Source organism: Chlorocebus sabaeus, chromosome 17 (genome assembly GCF_047675955.1).
Source record: "Chlorocebus sabaeus isolate Y175 chromosome 17, mChlSab1.0.hap1, whole genome shotgun sequence".
NCBI classification, from domain to species: Eukaryota; Metazoa; Chordata; class Mammalia; order Primates; family Cercopithecidae; genus Chlorocebus; species Chlorocebus sabaeus.
The window spans coordinates 69,952,834-69,976,889 of NC_132920.1; the positions used below are offsets into that span (position 1 = coordinate 69,952,834).

Genomic DNA, 24,056 nt, shown 5'->3' on the forward strand with positions numbered 1-24,056 from the left:
TCGTACATTCAGGAGCAAAGATACGTGGTTTTCTTCAGCCAGTCCACTGCTCAGATGCAGACGTGAGGTAGGCAGAAAGTTGGATGTACTCAGAAATGGGGCTCTGCCAGATGAATGAGATGAGGGTAGAGAGGAGCAAATACATGTGAGTTATTGTAAAAATCTCTGACAGCAGGGCTTCCCTGCGGATAGAAAGTAACACCTTCCTATACAAAAGAGAACACTCATGATAGTGTTTGATAAATTACTGGAGACAAAAAACAGGTTATAGGGTTACTTCTTTTCTTATATTGTTACCAAAAACATGAACTACATTTTTACACTAGATTTATCTTCTTTTATTCAAGTGACACAGCTGTTTCTTTCATATCCTCTCCTTAATCAGCTTTATCTTTGTTCCTCGTGTGTCTGAATGTAATAAATTCTTTGAACCATACACTTCAGGTAACAAGTTCTTAGTTAACGTACTCTCAATAATTCCCAGGATGGTTCAGAAAGGTTGGCGAACTGTGGTTGGGTTGTCAACTGTGACAGATTTCAGCGTAATTTATAGCAGTGAAAACACGCAGTTCTTTGCAGTTCCATCCCACAGAATCCATTCCAGCACAATAAAAGTCCCTCGGGCTTTTAGAGGAGCTTGTCCATGCAATTGCCTGCTGGCTAAGAAATCATATTCCTCACCTTGATCTTCCTCTTCAAATCAGATCTCAAAAACACACCTGCTGTTGGGCCCTGGGTATTTGATTTGACCTCAAATACTTTTCCTTCTTATATCTCCCAGCCAATAGTTCTCTCAGTCTTAAAATCTTTAAGCAGGACTAGGCTTCATTATCACTTCTAGAACTCCCTATTAAAGTTCAAGAAACTTCCAGTTTTCTAATAAAAAGTAACTATTTAATACTGCCAAAAACCATGATTATACATTTCTTGCTTTTCTTTCATATTTCTGACTGAAAAATAACAATTGTTCTCTGACAGTTTATTTCATAGTAGGATCATACTCTGGCCATGTTATGAAATTTCCCCAGCAGCAACTGAGACCATTTACTGAGAATGATACTCTGTGCTGGAAAACCTGTTAAAAGGTAACAAAAATGTCATACTCCAGCCACCTGTGCCATGAGGCACCTTCCTACTTCTCAGGATGACCTAACAGAAGAACAAAGAAGGAAAATAATCTTTGTTCACTATTTATAGAGGACTATGCATTTTTCATGTTATTTCACTTAATTCTTAGTTTTAAGGTTATTTATTTTCCTCACTAGTGAAGAGGCTGATGCTATTGAGGTTAAGTAAATTGCCCAAAAAGGTTAATGGGACTAGTAAGTGACAGAGTCAGAATCTGAACTCAGGACTCTCTGATTCTGTGTATTTGTTTTCCATTTTACCACCTTGCTTTACCAAGCTCTCAGTAGAAATATGATTAAGGAACTGTCCTTGAAACTTTACTCTTTTGTTGTGTTTAACTATGTTAATGCAGGATTAGAAATATTAATCCTTTTTTCCTTTATAGGGAATAAATGGAAAAGATGGAATACCAGGTGCTCAGGTATGGGAAATATAATTTAAAATAAAAATTATGATGGATACTGCATCCAGAATACCTACCAACATTTAGATCAATCAGACTGATGAAAAATCTTGGCAAGCAGTGATTTTCATGTTGGTATCTCTTTTTCAGGGCATCATGGGTAAGCCTGGAGACAGAGGCCCCAAAGGAGAACGTGTATGTATATTACTATTGTGATTTTTATTCAAGTCTGTTACAACTGTCCCATCATTTGAGTTACACAATTATGTGTGTAGACCCCTGCAAATCACCAAATCTATAAAGGCTAGGGTATAGGTGATCCAAGATCTCTACTAGATATTAAATATGACAGAGGACCCAGAGCAAGTTATACGGTTACATCTATGTAGTTGGCCTTTGTACACAGCCAAGTATACTTTGCTATTTAAATTTGGAAAGCTTTTATTATCCTCGTGTCTCAGACATATATCTCTACTATAATCATCACCCATATTCTTTTTATCTAGAGTAAGGTTTCTCAACCTCAGCGCTGTGATTATTCAGGGGCAGATAATTGTTGTGGTTGGTTCTTTTGGAACTGTAAAATGCTTAGCATCATCCATGGCCTTCATCCACTAGATGCAGTAGCACTACCATCCCTCCAATTGTGACAACCAAAAGTGTCTCCGGACATCACCAAATGCCTCCTGGGAAGCAAAATCAGTGCAATTGAGAGCTGCTGACATACAGAAAAACTAAGTAAAGAAGGTAGTGTGAGGGGTTAGAGAAATGGAAAGGGTGACTGAAAGTATAGTGAAGTTACTAGTAATGCCAATTATGTTATGTGTTTTTGTGGTGTTTGGAACGTTAATGTCATTATTGCAATTTCTCTTTATTTCCTTTAATGAACCTCAACATTTTCTAGTAGAATTAATTTCTACTAGAATTAATTTCCACTAGAATTAATAGAATTAATTTCTAGTAGAGTCATGCCACTGCAAGAAGTTACCCAAACATTGTTACTCAGTGTAATTCTATTAAGGGTTGCTATTGTATGTGAGTGTGGGCACGTATGTTTGTATTCTGGTGTCTAGTTTGCTAACTTTTATTTATTATTATACAAGTCATCCATAATAACTGAAGGAAATGTGAAAATATAGATGATGTAAATTTAAAAGGAAATTTTAAAAGGCTGGGTACAGTGGCTTATGCCTGTAATCCCAGCACTTTGGGAGGCCGAGGCGGGTGGATCATGAGGTCAGGAGATTGAGACCAACCTGGCTAACACGGTGAAACCCTGTCTCTACTAAAAATACAAAAAATTAGCCGGGCACGGTGGCGGGCGCCTGTAGTCCCAGCTACTTGGGAGGCTGAGGCAGGAGAATGGTGTGAACCCTGGAGGCAGAGCTTGCAGTAAGCCGAAATCGTGCCACTGCACTCCAGCCTGGGTGACAGAGCGAGACTCTGCCTCAAAAATAAAATAAAATAAATTTAAAAATAAATAAATAAATAAATAAATAAATAAAAGGAAATTTTAAAAATCTACCTTATCCCACTACACAGAGATAAGCCCTGTGATATTTGGACATATTTCCATCTCTCTCACTCTAATACATAATATACACATATATTTATATGTATTAATAGAAACATATACTTTTCCAAAAAGGAGCTTATGCTGTCTTGTATGTTACTTTTTTCACCTAATAATATATATTGATTATCTTGTCTATAAATATAAATCTGTATCTGCCTTTTAATTGCTGTATGTTATTCTACTCTTTGACCATACCTTATTTCACTTACCTAGTCTTTTGGGCATTTGGATTCCTTCTAGTTGTCATAATAATAAACATCACTACAACGAATATCTTTGTACCTAACCTATAAAATAATTTTAATATGTTAAAGATTGCATTTATCTTGCACATGATCAGAATATTAATCATTGATCAAAGTGTGCTAATATTTTTTCTAGTCATCTCAGAAATGTCTCCAAATGTGAGCTGGAGTGAGACCTGTATGCAGATATATTTTTATAACTAAGACAGTAGCATTGATACTGGGCCCAACTGCTTTTATTTCTTTCTACATGGCTTCTTTCTATATCAGATTCTATGATCACATAAATCTCTGTAACTGTTCATTTATTTTTATTTTTTAAGTCAAGAGAAATAGAGTTTGGCCTTCTGCAGAGTAGTCACAGTTAAAAGAATAATATAATGAGATATAGGGCAGCTTCAAGCATCATTCCATCATATTTGGTGTGAGGATCACCTCCTGGAGTTATGCAACTGAATATTTGAAAATTTATTACTGAAGCAACTGCCATGATCCATCTCTCTCTCTCTCTCTCATTCTCTCTTGCACAAACACATACAGTAGTAGACACATTCCAGGATAAAAAACAGCATCAAGCAAGCTTCATATCAGATTTAGGCACATCTAACATAGTATTTTACTAATTATGACATCTTGTTCAACTGATTCTTGTTTTGTTTTTTTTTTAAGACAGAGTTTTGCTCTTGTTGCCCAGGCTGGAGTGCAATGGTGTGATCTCGGCTCACCGCAACCTCCACCTCCTGGGTTCAAGCGATTCTCCTGCCTCAGCCTCCTGAGTAGCTGGGATTACAGACATGTGCCACCACGCCTGGCTAATTTTTTTGTATTTTTAGTAGAGACGGGATTTCTCCATGTTGGTCAGGCTGGTCTCGAACTCCTGACCTCAGGTGATTTGTCCGCCTCAGCCTCCCAAAGTGCTGTGATTACAGGCGTGAGCCACCGTGCCCAGCCCAACTGATTCTTCTATAGTTCATTTATACTATCAAGTAAATGATCTCAGTGACATCCTCCCCCCAGTCACCTGCTTTGATCTTTTCAATGGCTCTCCCTTCTCACCTTCCTGTGGGTATATATTTAGGGCACAGGGCTCACACTCACGTGCACACACACACAAACATGCACACACATGCACATGCATACAAGTGTAAAGCACAAATACAGAAAACAAACCTGAAGCGTCTAATAAAGACCAAACAAACGGGAAAGCCACGGGTGGGAGAGCACATGATTTAGGAGAGATTTTGAGTGTCCTGAAGTTTTTTTAAGTGAAAAGTCTCAGTAATGAGATCCTCTTGGCAATATTCCTTTATCATTGCAAAGGAGACCCAGACCTCAAGTGATAGCTGGTATTGACTCTCAAAACTGCCGTCATCCTAGATGGGCAACCAAGTACAACTAACATTCTCACTATCTTTTGTATATTAAGTACTGCCAAGGTGCCAGGCATTGTTCTGAGCACTTTACTTGGGTGAATTCATTTAGTTATGAAAATAGCCCTATTTAATGGATACTATTAATATGCCTCTTTGTAGGGGGAGAGGCTAGGACACAGAGAGTTTAAGTTATTTATCCAAGGCCCAACAGCTAATAAGTGCCAGTATGAATCCAGAACTTTTGCTCTCAACTGTAGCTAATGCTAGAAGAGATTATTCTTTATTGTTTTTTTTTTCCTTAACAGGGTGATCAGGGGATTCCAGGAGACAGAGGCCCACAAGGTGAACGGGGAAAACCAGGCCTTACAGGCATGAAGGGGGCCATCGGTCCTATCGGTCCACCAGGAAACAAGGGCTCAATGGGATCCCCTGGCCACCAAGGCCCTCCAGGCTCTCCTGGCATCCCTGGCATTCCGGTAAGTAGTGCTAAGAGCTTAGGGCTTGTGACTTGTGCTGACCATGTATCCCTTTTACAATGAAAGCAATGATAATGCCTTTCAAATAAATAAAACAAACCTAAACTGGTCCCTGTGAGGGCAACAATAGCTGTCATTTAAAGTTATGTGCCAGATCCTCTACTAAGCACTTACTATACATTACCTCATTTGATCTTCATAATCATTCTGGAAGGATTGGTGTCCTTTTCAGCCCACTTTTATAAACGCATAAAATGAGCATTGACTTGCCCAAGGTCACAGATTTATTAAGTGGATCAGACCCAGGTCTGGATGGTTTCAAAACCGTGCTTTTAAATACAGGTACTATCTCTAATGTCTCCTTACACTACACAGAAACCACATATGCCTGTTTCATATTGCTATGAAACATGTCCGTTTCATACTCTATTTTGTTGAATATCAGAACAACAAATCTGCCATGAGTAGTGCTTTGAAGTAGAAACCACTTAGGCCAAGAGTGTTTAGTGAAGGAAGCCCATATCTTTATTAATCCTCAAGAGGAGTGGTGAGTGGCTATTCTGCAGAGGAATTTAATCTGAAAATATCCATGTTAGGAAGAAAGGAGGGTCCTGAAGTGAAGTAGGGCAGTTAAAGACACATTCTCCTCAGATAATCAACCAATACCAGATATAAAGCAAAACTGAGTTTTCACACAGTTTTCATACTTTATTTCTGCCCACTCTCCTGAAACTCTACTTCAATAAAGCCTGTGTAACTTCAGCTCTCGGCGTTGTGTCAGTAATTGGTATTAGATGCATTAACTAAAGTTCATTAATGAAATATAACATTATTGGAATTATTCTGTCCTACAGGAATCATCACTTTATAAGCCCATCACATTGGATTGTTTTTATTTTTATTTTTTGGCTTTCTAAGTCAGTTTGTTGTTACAAATGAACTAGCACCATTGTGTTAGGGAACCCCACAACAATATTGTTATCACATATCTACACACAGACAGGATAGAGGAATTTTCAGTGAAAAGTGATGAGGAACCTACCCAGGAATGTTTATAAATTAAGGCTCACTATCTAATTAGGCTCTGCTTCATTCTTAAATTCATATTGTGTGGCGATTTTCCATAGAGCTTCCAACTCTCTCATCTGACCATCTTCTGTTAGGGTCTTTCTTCATGTATATATTTCAAAGTGGATAGTTGGCAGTGGGGCTTATTGCCTTTGTCACAACCTCCAGTCTTCAACATATTGTCTTTAATGCCACACATACACCCCTGGGTAATAATCACCAACTATAAAGAGCAATAAAATACTTTGAAATTCTAACCATCAAGAAAAAAATAATAACTCTTTTAAAAATATCAAGGTACTATAGTAAAACATTACTGTTATAAATGTTAGATTCTTTGTCAAATGCATGTGAATTTACTTCAACAGGTGGAAAATTCAGCTGACATTATTTGCCTGCTTCCTTTTACCAGATCCCAATTAAGAAAAGAAAATTACTTAATACCTATATACTTGCAATGTGTAAGTTACAGAATAAACTTTATGATGAAATGGGTAAAGCTTGCTTTTATCCCATGAATACAACATTTTTGAAAATAATCCAGCATGCTTGCAGTTCTGTTCCAGGTTGTCTTCTGTTGAAAATACATTGTATCAGTTAGACATTGACTTTTCCATCCAGGGATTGCTTAGAAGTTAAATTGTAGTTAGACTACTAACATCATGATTACACTTTTTAGATTATTTAACCTTATAAAATGAAGTAATAGGAATGTCTTCCCTAACTGTATAAAGCCATGTGTCTCCATTTAATAGGAAACCTGTTGATACCACTGATTATGATTCCAGCCCATGGCTCTTAAAGCAATTAGGCACTTCAGCTTCTTCCCAGAATTTGGTCAAAGCAACACATATTTATTGCCCAATATAGTCAACTGCCGAAAGCATTTTTCTTGATAAATGGATCTCTACAGAAGTTCCAACCCAATATTTCTATTCTTTATCCATTTGTGCTATGCTCTATTTTAACAGACCTTTTTTCTTCCTTCTTCAGGCTGATGCAGTTTCATTTGAAGAAATAAAGAAGTATATTAATCAAGAGGTCCTAAGGATTTTTGAAGGTTAGATTTTCTTAATAACATTTTTGAATTTTTCACTGATTCCCACCTCCCATCTACCATGGGGAATCCCTCCAGCAACATTCTCGAAAGACGGCCATGCCACAAAAACCTTAAGGGGCAGCCCATTTTATGATGGGACAGCCATTTGATGAAAATTGTTCTTTACACAAAGTTAACTTTTGCCTCCCTGGAACTTCCTTTCATTATACCTGCTCTGTAAAACAACACAGGTAAAGTACCTGCTTGTACTCACATGACAGCCCTTTGAGTATTTTTCCATATCCCTCATACTTGTCCTTAGTTTTCTCTTTTATGAAGTAAATGTGTCTAGCTCCTCCACTATTATCACCCCTGGGAAACATTTAATTTATAAATGACTCTCATTTACCAAGGAATATTTTGACCAATGCAGAGTAGTGTCTTTTCATTTAGACCAAAGTCAGCAAACTGAACCCCCTAGCCAAAACCATTGCCACCTGCTTTGTACAGCCTACAAACTGAGAATGGTTTTTGCTTTTTGGTGGGGAGCGGTGGGAATGAGTTATATTTTAAAATGGTTTTTAAAAATCAAAAGAATATTTCATGATATGTGAAAATTATCTGAAATTTGAATTTGTTTCCATAAATAAAGTATGCACATTCCTTTACCTCTTTTCTCTGGCTGTTATCCCGCTACAGCAACAGGACTGAGCAATTGTGATAATATGGTCCATAAAGGCTTAAATATTTACTATCTGGCCCTTGCAGAGAAAGTTCTGACCCCTGCTCTAGATACTTCAATAATTCATCCTAAGATGTATTGGTTTTTTGAAAAAGGCATCCGTATTATTCTGTTGATGCATTTTGAGTTTTCAGTTAACTAACAGCCCTGGATCTTCCTTGTTAAAATATTTTTAAATGAGGTGTTTATCATTATGGACTGTGTGTTTATTTTTTAAATCTAAGTGTGTGATCTTATGTTTCCTCTTATTAATTTCAAATCATTTGTGTTCATATCTTGTTCCAACCTGAAGATGTCTTTTGGAATGTTGTCTCTTGTAGAGCAGGTTGGCTGACCCTATAACTTTGTGTCATGCTAAATTTCATAAGCATGCCATCATTCTAGTTGTTGATAGAAATGTTGACTAAAAAAGCCAAGAGTCAAGGATTAGGTCTTTCTAAATGCCACAGGATTCTTTCTGTCCACTTGTAAATCATCTTCTAATCTGTTATTTAGTGAGCTCTGAATCCATTTCGTTGTCCTAAAACTCACCCTACATTTCTTTTCCTATTTGCAAGGAATTGACAGTATCACGTGAGTTTGACAAATGGTTTGCTAAAATCAAAATCACTCTTCGGAACTGTAAGATTTAACAAATAAATCCATGTTAGCTCTCATGGTTCTTACTTCCTTTGCTTAGCATCCACAAGCCAAAAATAGATTGTTGAATTTTTTAAGGAATAAGATTATAAGATGCCCCAAGTCGATCTTGAGTCCATTGCTTCAAACATGGAATCAGCTCTTCTCCAAGGAGTCTTGATTATTTTAAATAATAATTAGCAGTAGAGACTGAAATCTTGGTGCTTGGAAGCACATTGTCTTGTTTTATATGAGAACTGGAAATACAGTGGAATAACACTGGGACTTGTAGCTACTTTAATGACAAAAGAGAAAAAAAATTTTGTTGTTGTTGTTGTTTGTTTGTTTTTTGAGATGGAGTCTCATTCTGTCACCCAGGCTGGAGTGCATTGACATGATCTCGGCCCACTTCAACCTCTGCCTCCTGGGTTCAAGCGATTCTCCTGCCTTAGCCTCCTGAATAGCTGGGATTACAGGCACCCGTCACCAAACCTGGCTAATTTTTGTATTTTTAGTAGAGACAGGGTTTCACCATGTTGGCAAAAAATGTTTTTTAAAGGTCAAGAATGTATGCTGTTGATTTTAATTTATCTTGATCTTTACTAAGTATCTTTATCATGCTCTGATATGACAGTTTACTAATACATTTGTCCACTCTTTTGTTGAACTACCAGTAATTTTAATGTTGCCCTTATATTTGGAAGTCTTTTCTCCCTTCCTTCTTTCCTTCCTTCCTTCCTTCCTTCTTTCCTTCCTTCCTTCCTTCCGTCCTTCCTTCCTCTTTCTTTCTTTCCTTCCTTCCTTCCTTCTCTCTCTCTCTCTCTCTCTCTCTCTCTCTCTCTCTTTCTTTCTTTCTTTTTACCCTTGAATCAAACATTATGGACTATACTCTAAACTTTGCAATCCAAACACTCATTTCCCCCTCAGCAAGTTTGAAAAAAGACAACTGTTTGAAAAAAGACATCTCAGGCTCTTCAGTGGAATACTGAAGAACATACTCATGGCTACATAATTTGCAGTGTTCAGTGCACAGTGAAAATGCTGGTGCACTTGTTAAAAAATGATTAAGAATTTTAAGACAGCAACAGTAAAGCCATAAACTAAACATGGGGCCCTATGTGACTGCATAGGTAGCATGTCCATGAAAGGCAGTCCTGGGGAGAGGACATCTAGGATCTCAGATAGTATCCATGCGTTTAGTTGACCTCAACCATGAAAAGAGAAATGCCAGCATATATGTGTTTTTGAATTGCAATCTAAAGTTTTCCTTTAACTCTTAATCTCTATGGGCTCTAGTGTCTTTATTTATCTTTTATCTCAGGGAGCTTTAATCCTGAACTTCAATCTCTTAAGAGGCTTTAGATAAAATCATATATTTAATAGTCAGTAATTAACCCATTTTTTGGAAGCTGATTAAGAATGTCAGAAAATAGGCCGGGTGCGGTGGCTCATGCCTGTAATCCCAGCACTTTGGGAGGCCGAGGCGGGCGGATCACAAGGTCAGGAGATCGAGACCATGGTGAAACCCTGTCTCTACTAAAAATACAAAAAATTAGCTGGGCGCGGTGGCGGGCGTCTGTAGTCCCAGCTACTCCGGAGGCTGAGGCAGGAGAATGGCGGGAACCCGGGAGGCGGAGCTTGCAGTGAGCCGAGATCGCGCTACTGCACTCCAGCCAGGGGGACAGAGCGAGACTCTGCCTCAAAAAAAAAAAAGTCAGAAAATATAACCTAGCGTTTTCAGAAAAAAAAAAAAAAAAAGGGACATGTTGAGATAAAGAAGGTGTTCGTTTTACAAGTCCATCAGACACTGGATGAAGGTGTGGCCCCTGGCAGCCTGCCCTGTGCATTCAGCGGAAGAGACACTTCCTCCTGGGAAGGCTCCGTGCTGCCCACTCCCAGGCCATTCTGTGGCTTCTCTCAAGAAGGGCTATCAGTCTTCTGAGGAGGCAGGTCAGGGGAGTTGGGCCACTCTCCATCTGTCTTGGGGCAGGCTCACCAGGCTTCTGCTTTCTGAGAAGCTCCTCCTCTGAGTCTGAATCCTTCCTCTCTGAGTTCCTGCCCCTCCTTCCTCTGTCAGAGCCCACCTGCCTGGAAGCTGACAGGTGCAGAGTCTTCCCCAGGTCTCTGGCTTCACACCCATCTCTCCTACTGCCTCTCTGTCTCTTCCAGCCTGGCCAGGTCCAGGCGAGTGGCTGGATCCCCACCAGAGCTAGTAGTCCCTCAGAAACCACAGGTGTCTTAGCCTCAAGACAATATTTTAAAGTGGCCCATAAGGAAACTATTTTCTGAGACTTCTAAACTCTGAGACTCCATGTGTGATATCCCTCTCCTTTTATCTCTCTTGACACTAGTCCAGCAAAACTGTCCTCCCAAACAAAACTGTGCCTGAAACCCAGAATGTAGTTATTTACCATTTAAGTTAATTTGTCCCAAGATCATGTCGATTTACTCCATTTAATTTTCCACTTAGAAATCACCTTTTCCATGGCTTCTGAACACCATTTACAAAAAAGAAAAAAGAAAACTCCATTTTCACAAATCATAGAGCCCCAAGGTCACAGTTACCATTTTCAGAAAGCTTTTTCTCTAAAAGCAAAGATTAATTTTCACATGTTAAAGCAGTTACAGTTAAGTAGTACAGGCAGCTAACTGCTACACTTAAGTAGCACCTGTCTCCCTCCCTTTTTCTTAGTGGTTTCACAAGAGACAGTGTCAACAACAGCTAATGCTATCTCTGCTCCACGCACCCCTGCACATCTGCAGCCTCAAGAGCCATTCTCTCCCAGTGGCAAGTCGCAGACTGTCAGCCCGGGCTTGAGGGAGTCCTTGGAAGATCCTGCTCTCCAACTTTATCATCCCAAGTGTCCAGATTACACCCTCTAGTGAAACCCTAGACCAGGATGACCCGAACTTTGAACCCTCCTCTTGTGGCTTTTTAACCCCCTTTGGGGCTTCCCAGGTGACTCCACTGATACAACACCCTACAAATCTCACACCTTGAGCTATTTTCCAGACCACCTAACCTCCCTTCAACATCCTAGTGCCCCTTCCCAAACCTAACTGTGGCGGAAAGAGATGTCTTTTCACCAATCCCATGTCTAGGTTCCAGATTGATCACTATGCACGAATATATATCCTTTCCGAAGTTCAATTAAATTCCCAATTTGATTGTCCAACAAGTCAAGTCCTTTTGCTACTAAAGTGACCACACAGGACAAGGACAGATATCATCCATGTGTCTCAGCTTAGCATTTGGCTTTAGGAGGGCTTTCCAGCTGCCAGTGATGCTGCCCACACAAAGGAGGGTCTTGCCAGATCTGAGAAGTTTAATTCTTGCTATTACACTGTCCTATTATGCTTGCGAATTTACATCAACATGCAGGAAGAATTTACCAACCTATGCAGAAATGTGTACTAACATCTGGCTCTCTCGGTTCTTGAGTCAGACATGGGGCCAACAAGCCCACACCTCCAGCTGTGGGAGAAAAGAAAGATTAAGGCTAAGTATTCCTGAACTATGTTTCTGCCTCCAGATTTTCAGTGTTCTGAAAATCCCCTTACCTATGTTTTCTTGATTTTTCATACATGTATTTCATATATATATAATGCATATATATATGAATGTGTGTAAATATGTGTGATCCTGTTTTCTTATTCCAAGGTTGTAACATCTTTTCTTACCTCTCTACAACTAAGATATTCATTTATATATACATGTTTGTATATGTACTTATTTATATACACATCATCTGATAAATATACATCATTGATTTTATATATATATATATATAAAGAGTTAAAAAACATATTTTCCACCACATAGTCTCTGTTTCTTCCAATTTGCTTCTTTCTGTTTTTTTGGTTACAACTCTGTTTTTCAGTTTATAGGATTTCCTCAGTGTCCAGTAATCCTTGGATGTCTGCATACGTAAGAGCAGGGTTTTAAAAACCTGTTGAAAGCTGTGAGTGAACAGTGTGGCTTGCCAACCTCGAGTTTCACTCAGGGTAGCCAAGTTGGACTTTTTAAGTGAAGGACCCTTAATTTCAGTGTCTTTAACTCTTTCCTCTCAGTCTGGTCAGATTCCCCCGGGGAGACATTTCACTTCCTGCCTGGCTGCGAGCTCAGCTGCTTCAGATTTTCAGTTTGGAAGCCTGAGTCTCAATGGAGCCTGGGCTCCTCAGTGCAGAGGCAGACTACTACCCTTTTCAGATAATAATAAACCTTCAGCATCTTGCTAGGGATGGGGACAGGCACCTGCCCAGCTTTATAGAGAAAGGAATTTCAACAACTACTAAAACAGGCTTTCAATCTGTGCTCCTTATTTTAGTTCCCCTCTTTCACCCCCATTTCCAGAGGTAACTTGTACTGCCAATTCTAAGCCTTCTGAGGATTTTGTAGTTTAGATCAAGTTATTCCTCTACTTCTAGTCTAAGAGTTTAGTTGTCTTGAGTTTGCTAAGTAATGTATCACTCAACCATCTGGTTCTCAACTTCCAAAATTGTGCTGCTATTGTCTCCTTTCATATGCTCCCCCATTCTTGTCTGTTTATGCCTTTAAGAGGATTGTTTTGCTAGGATTCAGGAGGTAGTTAAAGCAGATCCATGTGTTTAATCCACCATCTTTACCCATGATATTTCAAAGCAACATACTCATAAAAGTGACAAATGATTGAGACAGAGACAAATGAAGTAGTAACCACCTTTGGGTCATAGTGAACCACAAAATAAATATGAATCCACCAAAAGATACTGTTGAATTAACAGTTAAAAATGAAACTAGAATATCATTATAAAAATATCACAGGAAATTACTCTTCTGATATTTTTGCCCTTTAGGAAGAAACTGTATTTAATTTTGATTTCCACATTTAGGAGACATTTATGGAAAAGCCCTGAAATAATGGAACCAAAAAGAGATTTACAAAATAGATTGTGAAGCCTATAAGTAAAAGTTATTTAACCTGAATGCTGATATGTAACAATATGACTGATTTCCCAAGGGAAATACTCATTAACTGCTCTCTGTTTCCATAATGGGGTAGCAAAATGAAATAAATTGAAGTTATACCAAGAAAATGGATAATCAGACATTTCCATGGGCATTCGGAGAAGATTAATTTCTGTCTTTGAAATATTTACAAATTTTATCTGTGAAATAGTAGACAGGGGCCAGATGACATGTGTGTGTTCCTTCCTCCTCTAAAACACGTAGTTTATCATCACATTAATATTAATGTCTATATTATAGTAAGGAGCCCATTCTCCAAAGAAGCCAAGCTTTGGTCTCATTTGTTAGAGTGACTGCTGTGGCTTTGCCTTGGCAGATGGCAAATGTGTGTTTGGTTTATGCATGCTTATATCTGAACTCTTCAATTTCCTGCCTCATTAGAAAGCATAGCCAAAAACAGTTTAATTGACTGAAGATCCCTGAAAACAGAGGAAAAGCAATTAAGAATAAAGGCCTTTACAATTCATTTGGATGCTCTGAAACATATTATTGTAAATTATAGAGCATTAGGGTAGGGTTCAGAAGAGGTAATTACCCTTATGCTAAATGACTGTTTCTCAGTGTATCTCAAAGCCAGATAATTTACAGCTAGAAGTAGTAAAAATAATTTTCTGTTTTGCTAAAAATATTAAAAACCACCAAAGTACTTCTAAATTCAATTCATATATTAAAGAAGAAAAATTAGTACTGTGAATATTTGTGTTTCAACATTGAAGGTATTTAAAGAGACATGTTTCAAATTAAGAAAAATTGTACTGAAATACATCTCTCCTTTGAAGTGCAGAACAACAAATATTATGCAAAGTTTCAAACTGTGATTATTGAATTCCATATTTATTATAAGGCCCCAAGTTCATAATTTGATGTAATAAAGATATTATATGTACATTCAATATGATGATTTGTAAAACTAAAAATATATATTAATTACCTATTTGTTTTATCTATTAGTTACTGGAATAAGATGTATTAATATCAACCAAACATCCCAGGTAGATAGTGAGGTAGTAATACTGGAGGGCAGGTGATTTCATATCACTCCTTGGGACCAGCATCCATTAGATCCCTGTTGGCCTCCCATTCATCCTTCAGTCTACAGCCAGAGATTCTAGTCCTGTGCAGGTTGTGGTATGTTTCCATTCTGCTTGCTTTGTGACATGAGAATGTGAATGTAGGTGATTGCTTTTTGGATAATGACAGTCAATGCTTTGTATCTATTGGGGCTTTTCCCTTAATAATTCTATATGAAAAAATAATTCTTTTTCTTTCTTAACCAGTATGGGCCTACATTGTTTTTAAAGGATTGTTTTAATTGAAAACTCATGGGAAAACAGATTTTCCTCAGAAGTAATTTACTCTTTATTTTAAAATTTACATAAAATAAAAGATACATATCTGTTTAAGTATGCCTTTGCAATTCAATTAAATCAACTAAACTGAGTGAAAAGACTGGAGAACGTGGAAGTAACTCTTTACTGGATCTATATGATTTGGGCTTCGTGTTTTCTAACCGACGGCTATAGTTTTTACTATGTTGTGGTCTGTCATTTGGTCTTTACTTACAAAATAAATACTAATTTCCTCAGTAAAAAAAAACTTTTCCGGAAGATTTGTCTGCAGCAAACCCAGAGTGAAGTTTTTAAATTAAATATTCATTTCTTACGACACACATGTATCTTTGAAAAACTATGTGTAAATTATTTCAAAATAAAACCATTTAAATTACTAAGAGATTTTTGAAGAAGTTATGCAAAAAGAAAAAGCAAAAACAACGTGGTTAACTTCTTATCATGGCAAGGATAGAGCCTCTTCAAGTTTTCTGTTTGAAATCTAGTTGTTCATATATTAGATTTTTTTAATGTGAGGTATACCAAATATAACAATTTTAAGAAAGACTCCAATGATAGATCATATTTATAATGGCCCTGGAATGAGTTAATGATTTTACCAAAATTAATTTTATATAGTAGTAAAATATTCGATATGCTTTTTTTTTTAGTTATCTGTTGCTGCATAAGAAAATACCTCCAAACTTTGGTGGCTTAAAACATTTATCTTACATTTTACATTATAAACGTTTATTATCTCACATTTTTTGGGGTCAGGGACTTGAAGTGTTGCTTAATTGTATGGATCTGGTTAGGATCTCTCATGAAATTGCAGTCAGGATGTCTAGGGCTGGATGATCTGCTTCCAAGTTCATGCACGTGGCCACTGGCAAGTAGCATCAGTTCTTCCCCATGTGGGCCTCTCCACAGGACTTCTTGGGTGCTGTCACTCCATGTCAGCTGCCTTCCTGCAATGAGTGATCTAAGAGAGAAAGCAACTAGGAAGCCACGATGTCTTTTATGACCTCATCTCTCTAGTTGCCCACTGTTGATTCGGCCTTTTTCTTTTCACTAGAAATGAAAAGTCTAGCCCCCATTCAAAAATAGGAGAATTAAACTCCAACTTTGGAAGACAGTGTCAAAGAATTCGTGAATATATTTTAAATCACCACACATACGTTCCCAACCTTGCTGGAAAGTGCCTTAAAGTTATTAGGAAATCATTTTTTAATGTGAACCTAAACTCTCTCCACATGTCATTACCACAGGTTAGATTCGATGCTAGTGTTCTGTCCGCTAGTTGGTCACATCTCAGAAGCACTGAAAATTCTCAGACTTTCTGAGTGACACAGCTGGTCTACATCTATACACAAACAACTTTGTGCAATTGATTTTATTTGTGTAATCAAAAAACTCAGCAGTCAGACCAGTTGGTAAATTAGATGTGCTTAAATTAAAAATTAAATCTTTTTGTTTATTTGATTTCATGTATTTTGAAATTTTTTGACATAAAATATTTCTGTTCCATGATATATTATTTTTTTCTTCTATACACGAAGAGAGGATGGCTGTATTCCTATCCCAGCTTAAGCTGCCAGCAGCAATGTTGGCTGCCCAAGCTCATGGGAGGCCTGGGCCACCAGGAAAGGATGGGTTGCCTGGGCCACCAGGAGACCCTGGACCCCAAGGTAAGTCTTCAAATGTAATATTGGCTTATTGATTTTTAACCTTCTGTATTTGTAACATGTTAGTCACAGTTAAGGAAAAAAGTATGTATGTATATATGTACTTTATATATTATATATATACATATATATAATATATAAAATCATTTCATATGTAATCTCTTTATAATATTTGACATTCTAGAAGTAGATGTTTAACTATTACTACTTCAGATTTAAAACCAAATGAGAGTTACCTGGTATTCTAAATGTATTATAATAATAATATTTCTTATAACAATAATAGCAATAATGTGTGTTTATATATCATTATTATGATAGAATTATATATCATTATTCTAGGAATCTTAGAATTTTTTAGGCCTCCCCTTTTGGTGTAAGTTAAACAAGTCTCCATCATCTTAGGATCTTAAATAAACTGGGGAAAGAGTTTTAGGAGACTCAACTACAAATAGTTATTTAGTTCTAAAATATATTTTTAAGAAATTTTAGAATCTTTCTGCTTTGAATAGAGCTTGTGGATGGTAACTTGAATGTTAAAGAATTTTTCGCATGATTTCTAAAGTTCTTAAAACCCAACTTATATTGGCAAAAAATTTTGTTCCACTTATGACAACTTGACAAGAGACATTATCTTAAGTATAGCTTAACTAAATTAATCTGACAAGGCCGTTTTCTAGAAATACGATTAGCAATCCAGCAAAGTGGCCAAATAGGCCCAGGCTTAGAAAAGTCAACAATTCTGAAACGGAAATATTAAATTCAGTGAGTACGTATCATGAAAGATAAGACCAGGAAAACTGCTTCTTATTGTTAACAATGGAGGATCTCAGTTTCCTTCCTTGAAATAATCAAAAGCAACTTGTACAAAGAAAAGAGGAAATTAACACTAAAATAAGAATGTAGTCCAAAATAATATATACACAAAGAAGTGTTTTTCTGTCACCAGTTTCCTTCCTACTGCTATTCTGTAATATTGAGCCTTGTTTTCTGAAGTGTCCCAAAGTGACTGATGTGCCCTTCCTCTTCTGAAGGAGAAACACCTGTTCAGTTCCCAGTAGCAGTGCCTGTTAGTATCCTAATATAACCTTATAACCTATAACCATGATTGCCAAGTCTTTGCGTTTAATTAGCACAATATAAAACAGGAACAGTTGAAATCTCTCTAGTTTTTTAAAACCATACATATATTCCACCATTATCTTTAGATTATAGTGAAGTTTGGCAGATTGATGAAGGAAAGAGAAAATAGGATGAGGAGTAGCCATCTTGTATACACTATTGTGTAGAGGGGGCTAATTATTATCTTTTGCTAGCTGGGTCTGTTCTGAAGTCAGAGTATATGAGACTGGCATGCAGATCTCGAAAGCTCATCTGAAAATGTGTAATGCCACAAGTCACATGAAGAATAAGCAGCGTTAACACCAATAGGAAAAAAACTTTGGATAGATCCTTCAAACAGTGGTAGTTTGAGAGGACAATAACAATGGAAAATTGAGATGAGCAAGGAAAACCGTTCTGGAACTTGAGTCTCCTGTTCCACTCAAACACCTGGCTTCAGACACCTCACAGGTGCTGTGAAGGCCCATCTGGAAGGCTGTCAGTCAGAGGCAATTCTAAATCCAGAGTATCAGTGAAACTTTTGGAAACAAGCCCTCTGTTCACCACTCCACTTGCCCTTCCTTTTGCAAAGGATTTCTATGGATTTCATCTGCTGTTGTGCCTCAAAGATTTAGACTACTTCTACTCCTGATAGGGCGTCTGGATGCAATTCTTGAATTTGGAAGATATCCCCACATGATTTCCAGTTTCTTTGTGAACAAAGGTTTACTAAAATTGTCAAAACTTTTGTCTCCGCATTGGGTTTCTGACAACAGACATATCTTGACTACAACTTAGTAGATGTCTCCTTAACCTTTCCATAATACTTCCTTTTCAGTATTTGTTAGATTTGCCTAAAATTTAGCAAAAAAATAAATAAAACTGGCAAAACATAGAATTCATTTTTAAGGAATATTTGTTTCTTAAAAATATTTGTTTTTAAAGAATGTAAGTACAGTAGGCATGCTGTACTGATAATCCTGTTTAAAGGCACAGAAATCTCACTGAAAAGAAAGAGAATGAGAGGCTGCTGTTTAATTTTTGGTGCCGCTACAGGAGTGCACAAGAAATTGAAGGATTTTTCTCTAGTAGATAAATAGGTGTGACGCGCTCAGAAGATGAAGTTATACATGTAACTTACAAGCTTTGCTCTGCTCAATTTGAGTGGTTTTTTTTTTTTTTTTTCCAAAAAGGAAAGAAAAAAATGCATTTAAAATCACCAGTGACCATGCAAACCTCAGGTGCTATTGTCTGAATTAGTCCTTTTAATGACACAGCATGATTGAGTTTAAGAAAGAGTTGAAGTCAGAAATGCAACATAGGTTGGGAAGAAAAGGTGGCTTCTGAATATGACACAGTGTGTTCTGCCACTCATCCATCCTGTCTGATGGTGGCTCCTCCGAAATTTCTAGAAGAGACATTTTGTTTTGTTTTGTTTTCAGTGATTGTCAGGGAAGAAATCCATTTGGTTCCGAAATACATTTTTAAAAAATTTTAGAACCTTTCTGCTAATAGAGCTCATGGATGGTAACTTTTGAACTTTAAATAATTTTTCATGTGTCTTCTAAAGTTTTTGAAACCAAACGTTGCTTATATTGGCAAAAACCTTTGTTCCACTTATGACAACTTGACAATATTTATTATCTTAAATATAGCTTAACTAAATTAATCTGAAATTTAAAATTAAAATTAAGTGGTTGGTTTGAAATATGCACTATGGAGGCATGGGCAAGGACTTCATGTCTAAAACACCAAAAGCAATGGCAACAAAAGACAAAATTGAGAAATGGGATCTAATTAAACTAAAGAGCTTCTGCACAGCAAAAGAAACTACCATCAGAGTGAACAGGCAACCTACAGCATGGGAGAAAATTTTTGCAATCTACTCATCTGACAAAGGGCTAATATCCAGAACCTATAAAGAACTCAATCAAATTTACAAGAAAAAAACAAACAACCCCATCAAAAAGTGGGCAAAGGATATGAACAGACACTTCTCAAAAGAAGACATTCATACAGCCAACAGACATATGAAAAAATGCTCATCATCACTCGCCATCAGAGAAATGCAAATCAAAACCACAATGAGATACCATCTCACACCAGTTAGAATGGCAATCATTAAAAAATCAGGAAACAACAGGTGCTGGAGAGGATGTGGAGAAATAGGAACACTTTTACACTGTTGGTGGGACTGTAAACTAGTTCAACCATTGTGGAAAACAGTGTGGCGATTCCTCAAGGATCTAGAACTAGAAATACCATTTGATTCAGCCATCCCATTACTGGGTATATACCCAAGTCATGCTGCTATAAAGACACATGCACACGTATGTTTATTGTGGCACTATTCACAATAGCAAAGACTTGGAATCAACCCAAATATCCATCAGTGACAGATTGGATTAAGAAAATGTGGCACATATACACCATGGAATACTACACAGCCATAAAAAAGGATGAGTTCATGTCCTTTGTAGGGACATGGATGCAGCTGGAAACCATCATCCTCAGCAAACTATCACAAGAACAGAAAACCAAACACCACATGTTCTCACTCATAGGTGGGAATTGAACAATGAGATCGCTTGGACACAGGAAGGGGATCATCACCCACCGGGGCCTATTGTGGGGAGGGGGTAGGAGGGAGGGACAGCATTAGGAGATATACCTAATGTAAATGACGAGTTAATGGGTGCAGCACACCAACAAGGCACATGTATACATATGTAACAAACCTGCACATTGTGCACATGTACCCTAGAACTTAAAGTATAAGAGAAAAAAAAGTAAAAAAAAAAAAAAAAAAGAAAGAAATATGCACTATGGAATGAGTCCTTTATTTTATCTTTAGGAAAGGACAAAAGTATAAAGGGGTTTCGTAAAGTTTCCTGTGTTTATTCTGAGAAGCAGGAACGTATAGACAGCAGTGAGAAAATCAACGTGAGACTGTGAGAGGTACACAATTCATGTTGAAAAAAGGAAGAGCCGCTCCTACCGAGATTCTGATCATGAAAGCTTGAGGATCTGCCTTCAGCACCCTGATCTCCGCCTTCAGCACCCTGATCTTCTTAAAGTGAAAAGAAAAACCATTCGGATTCTGAGTTGCATCACCTCATTTGCCGTTTTTCTAAGTTTCCAAAGGGGTGGTTGTTGATGTCTTTTTTAAATTGAAAACACTTCCAAACAGCTTTTAGATTTTAGCCATCCCATGGGGTTCTGAGTATTGGCTTCCTGCTGCCTTGAGAGGACTTTCCTTGGTGTCCATTCCCACCTGGGGCTTGCAGCACAGGGCCTCATGGCTGGTACTCCCGGTTATGAGCTAAAATGTGCCACATCAGAATAAAAGAGACCCCAAGAAGCATGATTCAGCTGAGTTCCCCTATATAAACAGGAGAGGCGAATTTTCCTAACAGACCTTATTCTTTCAAGTGAGTTTTATGAGAAAAGACTTCACTTAAACTTTTTCTCAAACACAGCTGATTCTCCATCACCTATTCCATTCAAGGAATAGATACCACACCTAAAGCCCTACTCATTTCAGAAGGAACCTCACATGTGGGGTCAGTAGGAAAAAACAGCTACATCCATTCCCTGCACCCTGCATCAGTTCCAAAAGGACAGTAGTGGGAGTAGTAGTTCTTACTTGTGCACTTTTAAAGTAATTGATCATACATATTGTTTATAGGAAGCACTTGTGATGTATAGATTCGACCTTTCAAATTTATTAGCATTAGGGGCTTTGGATATGGGAGGACATGTGAGTGTGTGTCAGAATGACTGAAGGGCACTGCTATCAATTGGTGGACCAGAACCAGCGAGGCTAAACAACTTGTAAGGCACGAGGCAACCCCTAACCCCACCCCCACCATGCCCACCGTAAACAACTATCCCTCCTAAAATGCCAATAGCATCCATTTTCTGGCCTTTTTCCGGTATGTATACAGGTGCACAGATTTACCACTTTAGAAGTAAATCTCTGGAGTCAAAACTGAAATCTTCCTACTAGAAATAAACACAGTCTACCACCTGAAAAACTACACCAAGCACCAGGTTTCATCAATGACTAGTACCTCTAGCTGCTTTCAATTAGGAACACTGCTGGTGTTTTATTTGTTTTCCTACATGAGCTACAGTTATATCAAGCTGTCCTCCTGTAGACTTTTTTTTTTTTTTTTTTTTGAGTCAGAGTTTCACTCTTGTTGCCCAGGCTGGAGTGCAATGGCTACAATCTCGGCTCACTGCAACCTCCACCTCCTGGGTTCAAGCAATTCTCCTGCCTCAGCCTCCCAAGTAGCTGGGATTACAGGTGCCTGCCACTACGCCCAGCTAATTTTTGTATTTTTTGTAGAGATGGGGTTTCACCATGTTGGCCAGGCTGGTCTTGAACTCCTGACCTCAGGTGATCCACCCACCTCGGCCTCCCAAAGTGCTGGGATAACAAGTGTGAGCCACTGTGCCTGGCCCATCCTGTAGACTTATTGTCTATGGAAATACGTGTCTGCAGATAGACCTGCCTCTTCCAAATTTAAAGACAGGCCCACGCTGAAGAGATGAAAACCTCAATTCTATAAATGGGGAAAGCTGTTATTGACCTTGTTAGCATTCCTACCAGGAGTTTGTTATGAAGTAATTAAAAAAAAAAAAAAAAAAAAAAAAAAGACCCTACGGCTTTATGGCGGCCCTCATAATGAATGAGCTTGGGACTTTAACAGGAAATTCAAGAGTAGAAAGTTCTTCTGTACTTGTGCAATTCAGTCGCTTTATCTATTAATACCAAGTAATTATTAACCTAATGAACTGATAAATTTGTGCAAAGAAATTGTTACATTTGACAGGAGAAGGGTAAATGTTACCTTATACAAATACACAAATTACAGTTTCTTAATTTGTAATACCACATGAACTGAAATTCATGTGGAATAATATATTTCTGCATTATATTGCAAATCCGAGAGCTGCATTTAAATGAAATAGGTAAGTTTTAGCAAATATATTCTCCATTTGGAATTGTGTTACAGTCTTGCTAATCCTCTTACTAATCAAAAGTTCATGTATCTTAAATTATTATTCTTTATTCCTCATATCTTTAACTTGTAATCTTAAGTACTTACTGAGATAGCCAAGGGTCAATTTTATAACTTTTCTGTAATAGTGGGACCTGAGTTAAATTATCAAATATACCTCAGGTAATAAATATTATTTTACTCCAGAAATGTTTAAGTAATGGATTTGGGAGGGTGCTTTCAAATGACCCTAAGTATACACATTTTTTTCCTGCTCTTCACATATGCTAAATGAAGGTCACTTATATCAAAGAAATCCTGGAAACATTTTAAATTTGAATATAGATCAACTAAGGCTGTTATGTCACATGTCAAAGCCACTGTTCTCTCTAGGGTCTAGGATTGTATTGAATATCTTTAACACAATTTTCAAATATAAATATCTGAAGGTTTCCTGCTGGTGGGTGTATTTCTGCTATATACTTCAAAATATTTTTAACATATATTCTTTTTTCCACTAGTTTCATGTTTATGATCAGGTCATACATAAAAAGCAAATAAATACGTGTGTGGTGATTCCATTGCCAATGTTGTTCAGATAATAATGTGCACATTGTATGGCCTAGTCAAAGTGAAAATGATAATCCTAAAAACTGCTATCTAATTCTCAACAATAATGGGAAATAATTGATCATATATACTGTTCACAGGGAGCATTACATTTTCTCCTCCTGCCATGTTCTACTGTAACAGCACACCTTTATGAAAAGGCACAACTAAGTCACAGCCTACTGTTTCCTACTGAGATGCTCTCCTACTGATATCTTTGCTCTGTGTCCACATGAGTCTGCATGGCTGCTCTGTCCATTTGGGACAAGGAGTGATCTTTAAGGGGCTGTTTAAGTGTGAAAAAGTTGGAAATAAAAACTCTATTTGCCGTCACTGTGAAACTCTTACAGCATGGAACATTTCATTCAGACAAAGTATTACATGGGTGCCAATGTATAAAACACAGATAAAAATGCTTTATGCTTTTTATAAGCAGGGATAATGACTTCTGGAAGCACAGATTTCTCTGTACTCTTGTGGCTCAGCCAATAGCAAGCATATTAAATAGTAAGAATAATTTTGTTTTAAAATATAGACAGATCTTAAACCTAATTCATTTTTGTTGAAATATCTTAAGCTGATGGAGTGCATTTGGGAGACTCTCAATCTCCTCTTGTTTCCTAGCTTTCTGAAGCTCCTTTGGAGTTATAC

General features: G+C 37.5%; 1 protein-coding gene across 1 annotated transcript in view; it reads left to right on the forward strand.

The window, feature by feature from the left end:
• COL19A1 (collagen type XIX alpha 1 chain) overlaps window positions 1-24,056 on the forward strand; it is a 334,506-nt gene that overhangs the window by 308,733 nt on the left and 1,717 nt on the right. Inside the window, exons 46-50 of the mRNA XM_008013598.3 lie at window positions 1,514-1,549; window positions 1,682-1,726; window positions 5,031-5,201; window positions 7,263-7,329; window positions 16,564-16,692. Of these exons, the coding sequence (XP_008011789.3) occupies window positions 1,514-1,549; window positions 1,682-1,726; window positions 5,031-5,201; window positions 7,263-7,329; window positions 16,564-16,692 (448 nt within the window). The remainder of the gene's footprint in view (window positions 1-1,513; window positions 1,550-1,681; window positions 1,727-5,030; window positions 5,202-7,262; window positions 7,330-16,563; window positions 16,693-24,056) is intronic.